Below are 12072 nucleotides of genomic sequence, written 5' to 3' on the forward strand. Positions count from 1 at the left end.
TTTTTATGACCGCACTTCCACTAGCATGCTTTACCATGCCACTATCTGACGGAACAATGCCCACATATCGCCATCGTATCCTCTTGAAAACAACAAGAAAATGAGACTTTCTTATTGCTTTCAGACGTCATCTTTTTCCATTACAGTCTGCGGACTTTCCACCATTAAGCAAATCCAGCCACGATGACCCTTTTGAGAAAGTATCATGTGAGTTTTATTGAATATTACTCTCTCCATATACATCTGAACATCCTTGAAATAGTATAAATAGATCTACAGCATTGTAAAAGATGATGGGTTTCAGTCTGGTTCTGTCTTATTTACAAAGGACAACTTTAAGAAGCACAGGGATGGGGGTGGGGTGGGGGTGCAAGATTATTAGTTTCATTTTAATATAAGAACCTTTTACTCAGTATTGCACATATACTTTTCATGTTACCAGAGTATAGTGACAAAGAATCTAAATTTCATGTTATGAACAACACGCCCACTCAGTCACAGCTTCGTCTCACAAAGTACAGCCTTTATATGAAACCCCAACACACACACATACATCCTATAGAGTATAACACTGAACTGATCCTATACTTTTTAAAATATGTTGTTGCATCATAAAATAATTCCTCTTAATATTTTTACAGACACTTTTTGCTACATCATATCTCTTGTGGTAAGAATATAGGGTTTGCCGTTCACCCCTTTTTTCCCAGTTGTATGTCTGACACTGTGGGAAACAAAAAAAAAAAAAAAAGACATGCTAAAGAGCTGAAATGTATGAAAACAAGCCTTTGGACTATTATATGTGGTGTATTCACTGGTGTCCCAGCCAAGGCAAAGTCTCTGCTTAGGATGAATCTGTTTGTTTTTATGTCAGATGAAATGGTTTCAGTTGACGCAGAAGAAGAACACATAAAACAATGTCTTTTATAGCTACAGTTACTTATTTTTATGTGTAAACTACATTTTTCTAGGGTACATTTAAATGAATCACAGAAGAGACGTAACCAATCAGACTTCAGCCATATTAGAAATGACAATGCTGACTTCCCCTCTTGGTAACAATTGGAAAAGGTGTACAATAATAACTTTTTACTCCGTATTAATGTGTGCAAACAAGTTTCTGCTTTTATATTTCTGCTGTTTACATAGCGATTGAAGGAGGCACATTACAAAGAGCAGCTCGATGCAAGTATTTAACCTGTTTAACCCTGATCATATTTTCAGGGGAAAAACGCCTAAAAAGACATACCCAAAGTAAATGAAGAATTACTTCACAATAATAAAGTTCATATGGATGTTCTTGGTGTCTATGGACATTTAGAGACCTCACAGAATCTATTCCCATTGTCAAAAATATTGTATCTATTACTATGCCTGAGTAAACTGTAACAAACTAAAAGAGAAATTAGAATTTTTTTATCCTCGCCTGTTTTTTTTTCGGCTGGATTGACGATGATATGCATAAATTAATTGTTCGTGTCTGAGATTTTTAATAGCGTATATTTCACCCCACAAAGATTAAAAATCATGTTTGAACATTAAAGTTTGCACTAAAATACACCTTTGATGTACTTTTATTAACATTAGGGTCTAAACTTTGAGCAAAAGTTGAAAAAAAACATCCATTGTCCTGATTTATTATATTTTTATAGTAGATGAATATTAATATAATTTTTTAGGCCCGCGGGTGGGCTGATAGGGCTAAAGGGGTTAAAAAAAAACAACAGCAAAACTAAAAAATAAAGCTTTAGTAAATCAGAACGCTGTGACTTTAAAGGTCAAAACCGTCAAACCTATACAGGACTGTGACCTCAAAGACATCAGTTTCCTACGACAACACATCCCCCTCACAGTGCAACCATTTGGACGATTGGGGAGGAGGAGGGGGGGGGTATTCAGAGGGAAAAAGATTTAGGTGTGTCCCAATGATAGCTGTGGCTGCGTTGGTGTGTATTACAGAGAAGCATTGTTTTAATGCATGAGATGAGATTGCTTTTTGCCACCCTGAGCAGGCTGAAACTGAGCTGCTTTTGAGTTTGTGATGGCCTCAGTGATCTCTGTGTTCCTGCCTAGACCCCCTCCCCACAATATCTGAGATGCCTGATGAGTTTCTGATTTGCATTCAAGCAGGGATCCAACACTTTTTTTTTTTTTTAAGTGTCTAAACTTTTCTGTCACTTTTAAATCCAACCTCCAGTACATAAACAGAGTAGGTCTACTTTACTTTAGTGTATGAAAATTAAACCTTTTTTTAGTCAAATAACCCCCCCCCCCACCCCTCGCACATACCCTGAGGACTACTCCATGTTTAGAATTGCCCTTCAGTTTCCTTGTATAAACACAGATAAGCTTATTCTCTTGTTCTGTGAATTTCATTACAAACAAACTACATGGATGGAAGTTATTACGTTTCAGAACATATGATACCAGCTTTAACCCTTTCATGCACGAATTATGAAAACCTTAATCAAAAATTTTTCCGAAGTGTTTTTATTCCTCTTTAGGCATGAAAATTTCCTTCTGAAAAATAAATCAAATAACTAAAATAAAAATAATAAATAAATAATAAAAATACATTTAAAAAATAATAATGAAAAAAAAAAATTCATATGAACCTATTTTTCATGAAGTTGCAAAAATGTCAACTTAGCCGGACACCACATGTTTAATTTTTGACGCACAGAAACATGCATTTACTGATAAATTGTGTGAAAACTATGAGGAGGGCTTGTGATTCTGGGGGTTTATGCTAAGGGGAGATCTACATAATGTTACCAATTCATGTCAGAAAAGATATGTAGTGTCTTAAAACTTTAATAAAGATTTGTGTAAAAAAAAGAAAAAAAAGAAAAAGAAACAACAACAAAAAGAACACCAAATCCATGAATATACAAGAGAACAGCTGTAGAATATCCGTCCACTGTAGTGACCACTACGCATGAAAGGGTTAAAATAGGTTTCCTAGTGCTGATATTCAAATACAAATTAACCCTTTCATGCACAGTGCTCACTACAGTGGACAGATATTCTACAGCTGTTCTATTTTATTCATGGGTTTTGTTGTTTTAGTTTCATATCAGCCGACACAGTGGACACTTATGCATCATCCCAAACACTGAAATTCATACAATTGTTGTAACTTTGCCGCTCATGATAAACCTGATCTGCACTAACATGTTTCAGTGTAAATCAGTTGCTAATTGTTATTAGACTTTAATACAAAGTTTTCTGAAACAGTTTTTTTTTTTTGCATATCCTCCTGAGACCCAGTAATGCATTTTGTCCTCTGTAGGGGACAAAAGTTTGACAGTTTTACTCAAAAAATGATGTGCATTACAAAGGACATTCCATTAACAAATCAGTCAATAAATAAAAATGATTTAAAAAATGTATCTGAAAAAACTGGTGCATTATGCGGTTTCCAATCGAGACAATTTTTAATGTAAAAAAAGCTAAAACTGTCAAATTCCTGGGTCTCAGGAGGATATTATCTCCATGAAATGAATAACACTGGTCTACAGTTTTTTTAGAAATGATTTGCTTCAGACATTAAATGTGCTAAATGTTATGTATTTTAATAAGATTAATTGGAAAATAAATGACAAAAGTGCCAGTTTGCTGATGTTTTCAAGGTATATGATTAAGTGTTATTACACATATATAGGTTTATGTACATTTATATAATAGTTTTATAAATCTTCCACTAAATAGAACCTGTAAAGTGAATGTATTCTAATGTGCAGACAGTGTTTTGAAGTAGATCTTGTAGCTCTGAGACAAATATTAATTTTGAGTCAAACCCATTCTCTCGTTAATTCTTGAGTTTCACATTTTGACCCAGGGCTGTATCTTGGAAAGTTCAGCCAACCAACATTTTTGACTTCATTTGTCTTTATCAGTGACTCTCATGTGGTAAAATTTCATTACTTTTATTCTGGAAGCATTTTCCTTGTAGACCAGTGTAATAACTAATATGAGAATATGATAAAATGTGAGAAAACATTAGCAATTTAGCAATTAGCGGCATTAAAAATGTTTTTATTTCATAGTTTTCACACAGTATATCACTTTCTGATGATGAGTTTTAAATACATGTTTCTTTGCTTCAAAAATTAAACGCATGGTGTTCAGCTGAGTGGACATTTTTGTGACTCCACGGAAAGTAGGTTCATGAAAAACAAAAAAAAAAATCATTTGCATTGTTTTTCTCATACCTAAAGAGGAATAAAACACTTAAGAAAAAAATATTGACTAAGGTTCTCATAATTCATGCATGACAGGGGTAATTCATTTTGCTGCACCAAAAGTGGGGAAGCAAAGATATATTGGTCAATATTTATCTGTAGTGTTACAGATTTTTTCATCGGTGTGTGTGATTTTTCAAGGATGATGATGAGCTGAGAGAAAAGTTCAGTCTGTTCAATTTTTTTTATACATACAGTAGTGGGGGGAAAAAAACTTTTTGGACACCCCGTGCATTTGTGACATATCACATTCAGAATCACTCTTAAGTCATTGAACTCTACCCAGTATACTTCCATTCTCCAAACCTACATGTTTCCTCCTGCACATGCTCTGTTCCGTCGAGGTCAAAACTGGACATTTCAGCAAGATAATGAAACGCATCCAGGCTGTGACATGTTGAAACTGTCAAGAATTGAATTTATTGTTAAAAATAAACTTAAAAAATGCACTTGTGTCTGTCTGATGCAGCCACACCCTTTGACCGACAAATGAGATTTTTCTGCAAATATTTCATGATGATATTTGAGATTGTGTAAAATTTTAAGGGTGTCCAAAACTTTTTTTCCACTACTGTATAAAGTGAAGATTTGCTAGCTTCTCTGATAAATAATGAAAAAAAGCAACAAAAAATGCACAGAAAATGACGTCATTATCAGCGTTGACTAAATTAACCCTTTCATGCATAGTGGTCACTCCAGTGGACAGCTATTCTACAGCTGTTCTCTTGTATATTCATGGATTTTGTTGTTCTTTTCTTTCTTTCTTTCTTTTTTTTTTTTTTTTTTACACATATCTTTATTAAAGTTTTAAGACACTACATATCTTTTCTGGCATGAATTGGTAACATTATGTAGATCTCTCCTGAGCATAAACCCCCAGAATCACAAACCCTCCCCATAGTTTTCACACAATTTATCAGTAAATACATGTTTCTGTGTGTCAAAAATTAAACGTGTGGTGTCCAGCTGAGTGGACATTTTTGCAACTTCATGAAAAATATGCTCATAAGAATTTTTTTTCATTATTATTTTTTATGTTTTTTTTTTTTTTTTAATAATTTTTATTTTATTTATTTTTTTTATTTTTCAGAAGAAAATTTTCAATCGCATTGTTGTTTTTCATGCCTAAAGAGAAATAAAAACACTCAGGAAAAAAAATTGATTAAGGTTCTCATAATTCGTGCATGAAAGGGTTAAGTTAAGGTAATTAAATATATCTGTATCAGCCCACAGTTTTGGATAGGTGTATCCCTATCAAGAACTCATTTAACCTATAAAGACCCAACTGTCACTGCCAACCAAAACCCATCTACTGATCCACTAATCCTATCAATACACGTAAAGAATTAGTGTTTGTCATCTATTCATAGTCATCAGATATGATCCATTTGGACGTGCAGAGGCTCCGTAGTGAACGTGGAAACACTGTCATCTTCTACAACATTGATTCAACAGTAAAACCCACAGAGTTTGATCAATGACAGTGAATGGACATATTTTTTTATTATTTTATTGATATATTTTGCTGAAAAAGTCACTTTTAACCCTAAACTTTAATCTGAGCTTTAATGATCAGTGTGTTAAATATCGTAAAACACATGATATTTACTGAAAAAAAAAAACACAAAATACAGAGGATGTTATTATAATATATAATGATAAGTTGCTTATAAAAGGTTAAATAGACAGAAAAATTAATGTGGGAACTGCCACAGAAGAAGCACTGGGTCTTTATGGGTTAAAGTAACGTACTTACTGAATGTATGTGGTCTGAACTGCATCTTTGCTACTACACTAGTTCATTTTATGTTCTTGTTACATAATTATACTGTGGCATTGTCTTTTGACACTGACATTTCACCTTCATTGTTAACTGACCCCTCCCAACACCCTCCCCTACAACAGTTTCTCCTCACACCAGCACAAACTCATAGGTAACTGATTCTGTTCGAAAAAATTTTGCCAAAATGTGAGCAGTTTCCATCCCTATGATTGAGAAAAGTTTTTAAATTCAGTACCTTGTCCTGGCTTGTCATAACAGTGGGGACGCTGTTAAATCTGGGCACAGACAATGAACGGGGGGGGGGTTAACAACAGGGTTGATGATGGAATCTGGAACAAACAGAACTGATGATGTTTGACTGATGAACTGAAAATATGGTCAGTGATTAACCCTTTCATGCATAGTGGTCACTCCAGTGGACAGTTCTCCTCCAGCTGTTCTCTTTTATATTCATGGGTTTTGTTGTTTTAGTTCCATATCAGCCAACACAGTAGATGCTCATGCACCATCCCATAATAATACACTGACATTCACACCATCACTGTAATTTTGCTGTTCTTGATAAACCTGATCTGCACTAACATGTTTGAGTGTAAATCAATTGCTAATAAAAATTGGGAATATGATAAAATGTGAGAAAACATCAGATTAGCTGCGTTAAAAATGTTGTGATTTTCTAGTTTTCACACAGTTGGTCACGTTCTGATATTTGTAATCTTTGCTTCAAAAATTAAACACGTGACGCCCAGTGGATTGGACATTTTTGGAACTCCATGAAAACTTATGAAGGTAGATTTGTTTCTTTATTGCTTTAACCCCCCCCCAAAAAAAATCAATTAAAAAAAAAATTCTATCAAATCAAAAAAAAAAAAACCTTTTCAATCAAACAAAAAAGTGTTCAAATGAATTTTTTTGGATTGTAATTTTTTTTTTTTTTTTTGCATTCAAACCCTTTTTTTTAGTTAAAGCAATAAAGAAACAAATCAACCTTCATAAAAATAGGTTCAATAAAAAAAAAAAAAAATCACATGGTTTTTTCATGCCTAAAGAGGAATAAAAACACTCAGGAAAAAAAAATCTAGACTAAGGTTCTCATAATTCATGCATGAAAGGGTTAAACATAAAAATGTAAGCAATGGAATTTCCTTCTATCAGCTACACAGCCGTATTTGTCTTAGGATTGCATCTTAACATTTAATATCCACATGTGATCAAAAAAAGATAATGACTTTAAATCAGTCATTTGCAGCAGCTGTACTGTCGTCTGGTCACAGTTGACGTAAGTTGTTAGACGAGGTTTTACTCCCTGTCAGAAATCAAATCAAGCCAACGACCGAGTCTGAGTCAAACAAAAGGCCTTGAGTTGCTAACGATACTACCAACCCCAGTCAAATGGAAGGCAGCAATCAGGGTGCTGGCTATTGACACCCCTGAGTCATTTCCCTCACTGAGTGTCATCCCCCCACAAGCAAACAAAAGCCCACCATCAAGTGAAAGCTCTGACTGAGACACAGAGAAACGGTGATCGTTGGGCTTTTTCAAATCAAAGCCCCCAGGGTGGATTTTTGGGGGGACACGATGGGTGAAAAGGAGGGATTACAGTCTAAGTAAGTACTTGGGGCACACAGAGATTGTGTGATTTAACATAACAATAAGGTGAGGAGAGTTGTTTTTCATTCCTTATCATCTGGAAAAAAAAAACAACCAAAAATCAGAAATGAAACCAAGACATGTCCTGTACATGTTTTGGCTTTTTTTTTTTTTAAATACACTTCTGCAGTGAAATCCTAAATGTGTTTACATATCTAAAATACACAGACTTATTGGTGTTTGGAAGTAGAATGATAAGAGACAAATAAGTTGGACATGTCTAGTCCCTGCAGTGTGCCCCCTTCATCACACATGTAGAGAATGTGAAAGCCTAAGTGCCTTATATACAACATACTAGGATTGAGAATTAACCACTGTTGCCCTCTAGAGGTCAAAAAAGAAAACAACAACTGACCAGTGAGTGAAATAAAAGCAATAGTGTTCAAAAAAATCATGGAAAGGAATGCTTCCAGGACCCAAAAAAAGGAGTTTGTTTGAGGTGGTCTTTGGAAAAGGAATTCATAAAGTAGATAACAAACAGGAGGAGAACTCCAAGGCACTCCCTTTAACCCTTTCATGCATGAATTACAAGAACCTTAGTTGAGATTTTTTTTCCTGAGTGTTTTTATTCCTCTTTAGGCATGAAAAAACAGTGGAATTGATTTTTTTTATAAACCTGTTATTTTATGAAGGTAGGTTTGTTTCTTTATTGCTTTAACTAAAAAAAAAAAAATTCAATAAAAAAAGTGAATGAAAAAAAAAATTACGATCCCAAAAATTGCATTTGAACACTTTTTCCTTGATTGAAGTCAAATTTTTTTTTAATGAAATTTTTTTTTGGGTTAAGGCAATTAAGAAACAAATCTACCTTCATAATTTTTGTGGAGTTCCAAAAATGTCCACTCCGCTGGACACCATGTGTTTAATTTTTGAATATCAAAAAGTGATATACAAAATCAGAACATTTTTAATGCTGCTCATCTGATGTTTTTTTTTTCGTATTTTATCATATTCCCAATTTTTATTAGCAATTGATTTACACTCAAACGTGTCGCTGCAGATCAGGTTTATCAAGAACAGCAAAGTTACAGTAATGGTATGAATTGCAGTGTATGGGATGGTGCATAAGCGTCCACTGTGTTGGCTGATATGGAACTAAAACAACAAAACCCATGAAAATACAAGAGAACAGATGTAGAATAACTGTCCACTGTAGTGACCACTATGCATGAAAGGGTTAAGCATTAAAATACCTTTATTCTCATGGCATGGTCATGTGTAGGTTATGTTTGACTTGAAGGCAAAACATGGTGAAGTGTTTTTTTTTTTAAAGGTCTACACATGACCATGCCATGAGAATAAAGGCATTTTAACGCTTAAAGAGAGTACCTTAGAGTTTTCTGTTTCCTGTTTGTTAAAAGCAATACTGTACTGAGAGGCCGGCCTTAAAAAAAAGATCTCAAGCATTCAGGTTCAGGTCCAGGTTGTAATGTACTCAAGTGCTCTGTCATTTTATTTAGTCATTTGGTTCAACTTGTCATGAGAAAGCTTTATAATTAAATACGTTAAAACTGTAATGAACGCTTTGCTGTAGTTGCGTCTTATTTTTGTTGTTACTCTGAGTCCTGTGCTGCTGATTTTACACATGCAAGATGAATTTGAAACAGTAAATTCATCTTTGGTTTATGGGGTCGTCCATGAAAAAACACAAACGGCACTTAATAAATGATGAGACACACTGACTAGTGTATGTAATGCTTTAATTAAATCTTTGTCGAATAAAAAAAGTGCAGGTACTTTGGATAATGTTCAGTGGGGGGAAAGCAATAATGGTAAATATCTCAGAGTGATTTTGTTGAGTGATGATGGCAAAAAATAAATCAGAAAGCTTTTGGACAATGTATTATAAAAAAAAAAAAAAAAAAAGACAGACAAGTCCTAATGCGTGTTCACACAAACAGTATTATTACACACACTCCGGCTGCTGCGTTACATCAATAAAAGCTCTAGATTCATTGGAGACGCATGAGTCGACTGCTAAGTGAGGTTAATAAAAGCACTTAAAGAAGCATTAAATAAACAGATGGAACACAAATCCTGATTCATATACTTGCAGTAACAGCACAAACATGGAAACCAACGCAGAGAGAAGCAGAACAGCCTAAAGGGAGGTAAAGATGCTTTGCTTGTTTTTTTTTTTTTTTGTTTGTTTTTTGTTTAAAATAAGAAAATAAAATTCACTATGGCCACTGTCATTCTGGCTGAAATGATTGAGATCTTCATGCTCGGTCATCATTAATCTCAGGATGTGCTTTCATTCAACAGTGGTGAATCTCACCAGTGTTTAAAATCTTTGACACATTAACATTTTAAGAGACACACAAGATTTCACTGACAGGAACTATCTAAATAACGCTTCAACCCTGACTTTCAAATCCAGCACACCGTAACCCGAGAATATTCACCTCTACCTGATTTCATTGGAGTTTCGTACAAAACAAATGATGAATAAAGTAAATAAATACAAGGAAGACATACATAGGTGTGGTTTTTTTTAGTGTGTGTACAGTGGATATAGTGTTTGTGTGTGCGATGGCCACAAGGTGGTGTTGTGCAAAGCTACAAGATGGCCGATGATCTGGGAAGAGAGGAGGAATTATGGGAGACAGAAAAGCATAAATGCTTGGCCTCTGTCCACTTAATAGATCTTATAGCCAAGAAAGAAGAACAATTAAAACAGTCTTCATATAGATCCTTTAGGATATAATCATCATAATAACAATACCTTCATTAACAATTTTTATGATAAAGAGTAACAATAAATGACAAAGTTCATCAGCTGAGGTTTTCAATGGCGGCCTCAAATGAGGAGTGTCCGGCTTCATAGTCTGTCCACGCTCTTTCCATGTTTTTAACGAGTGTTTGATGCCACTGGGACCGGCCTCTATGTATCAGTGTGAGAAAAATGCCCAAACCAACCCCCGACCCTGATCACTGACACTTTGATTGCTCGTTCACACTCCCACACCTATCTTTATTTAGAGTAGAACATTTGCATTGGAAGAGTTTTTCTCTCTTGTCCAGGTAGTTCAGAGACACTTATCTGTCCTTTGATGCGACCACACATCATCCTGGTTTCTCAGAGGCGAGTCTGGGCCTCGGGGACATAGATTTCGATGCTGTCAGCGCTCTCTGTGGCAGAGTTCTGGCGAAACGAGGCAGCCTTCTTAGCAGCCAACAGACGCTTACGAGCCTCCTGTCTCTGCTTCTCTGCAGAGGCCGAAGAAGAAGTAGTGGAGGAGTCGGCGCTCTTCTCCCGGCCCAGTGTAGGTCGTCCTTTACCGGGCTTCTTTGACGCTGGAGGTGCCGCCTTCTCTTCGTCCTGTAATGTCAGGAGTGATGACACATGACAGACAAGGGGGGAGGGAAAGACAGAGCAATGTGTGTGTGGGGGGGGGGGGGAAGAAAACACAAACCAGACAGTGAGACAGTGGTTTATATGAAACTTCAGTAGAGTCCATCCATTCAGGCAGATTTGACAGACAAGACTTTGACAAAGACATTATGCCTACGCAGACTGTTTTTGTTAAAGCTAAATTTAGTGTTTTTAGGGGATAAACAGAGAAAACAGACATTTAAGACAATAGACTCAAAACAGGCAGACAGATTTGAGAAAACATTCATTCAGAAAACAGTCATTTTGTGTGACAATTTTCAGAAACATTAAATGGTAACATGAAAGGGTGAGGAGACTGGATCAAACTAAAGAGAAGAAAAGGATCACGAGACACACATTCATTGCATTAGCACTGCAAAGCCACGTACAGCAAGAGCATTTCAACAGCAACTGTGGAAAGATCCACAACAGACACACACACACAAGACAGTAACAAAGACAATTCAAGCAAAGACACTGACACAGAAAGGGAGCGAACACAAGACTGCATTTTGTCGCAGTGCAACTTAGCCATGCTCCACTGCAACAGGCACACCAGGAGGCGACACATGCATGGTCAAAGCAGGGCTTCACACAACAGCCCTGTTTGAGAGTAATTTTTCCATGCATGTTTAAAGGGATCTCTCTGGCCCTTTTGTGTTGGACAGGGAGGCCCTGTTAGTGTCCATCCCTCGCAGGAACAGGGGAAGTCAAAGGGGGGAGGAAAAAAGAGTGGGAGAAATGGTGGTGGTGGTGGGAGGAGAGAGGCCGGTTTCGGCGGCTTTCCTACCCCAGCCAGGGCACTGGGCAGCAGGGGTGGGAAGTACCTTCCGCTCAGGGGGTGACTGGGCGGCCGCAGACGGAACGGGCTGCCAGTCATTGGACTTGAGATGGTAGAGCTCGTCAAATTTGAGACTGATGTCCTCGATGGAGAGCTGCAGCAGGTCCCAGAAACCAGCCAGGTCCTGGGCTGTGGGCCGTGGATTGGCATTCACATTCTGAACAAAAGGAGGAGGATG

The 12072-nt window shown here is 36.3% G+C and overlaps 1 protein-coding gene and 1 long non-coding RNA gene across 4 annotated transcripts in view; both read right to left on the bottom strand.

Annotated features, from left to right (window-relative positions):
* Positions 1–6044: 6044 nt before the first annotated feature.
* Positions 6045–8199, bottom strand: LOC115418906 (uncharacterized). Its single transcript, XR_003935368.1, has 2 exons — positions 7148–8199; positions 6045–6418 (listed from the first exon to the last, which is right to left on the bottom strand). It is a non-coding gene; the product is annotated as an uncharacterized LOC115418906 (long non-coding RNA).
* Positions 8200–9360: 1161 nt separating this feature from the next.
* The window catches only part of dlgap4b (discs, large (Drosophila) homolog-associated protein 4b), a 159989-nt gene continuing 157277 nt past the window's right edge, over positions 9361–12072 (bottom strand). For 2 of the 3 annotated variants that reach the window (XM_030133441.1, XM_030133440.1), the window contains 2 exons: positions 11881–12051; positions 9361–10999 (listed from right to left, as the gene is read on the bottom strand). In XM_030133441.1, coding sequence (XP_029989301.1) covers positions 10757–10999; positions 11881–12051 — 414 coding nt within the window. In that variant the 3' untranslated portion in view covers positions 9361–10756. Of the gene's footprint in view, positions 11000–11843; positions 12052–12072 lie in introns of all 3 variants that reach the window. The other variant, XM_030133442.1, reaches the window with a different exon arrangement.

Source organism: Sphaeramia orbicularis, chromosome 5 (assembly GCF_902148855.1).
Source record: "Sphaeramia orbicularis chromosome 5, fSphaOr1.1, whole genome shotgun sequence".
NCBI lineage: Eukaryota > Metazoa > Chordata > Actinopteri > Kurtiformes > Apogonidae > Sphaeramia > Sphaeramia orbicularis.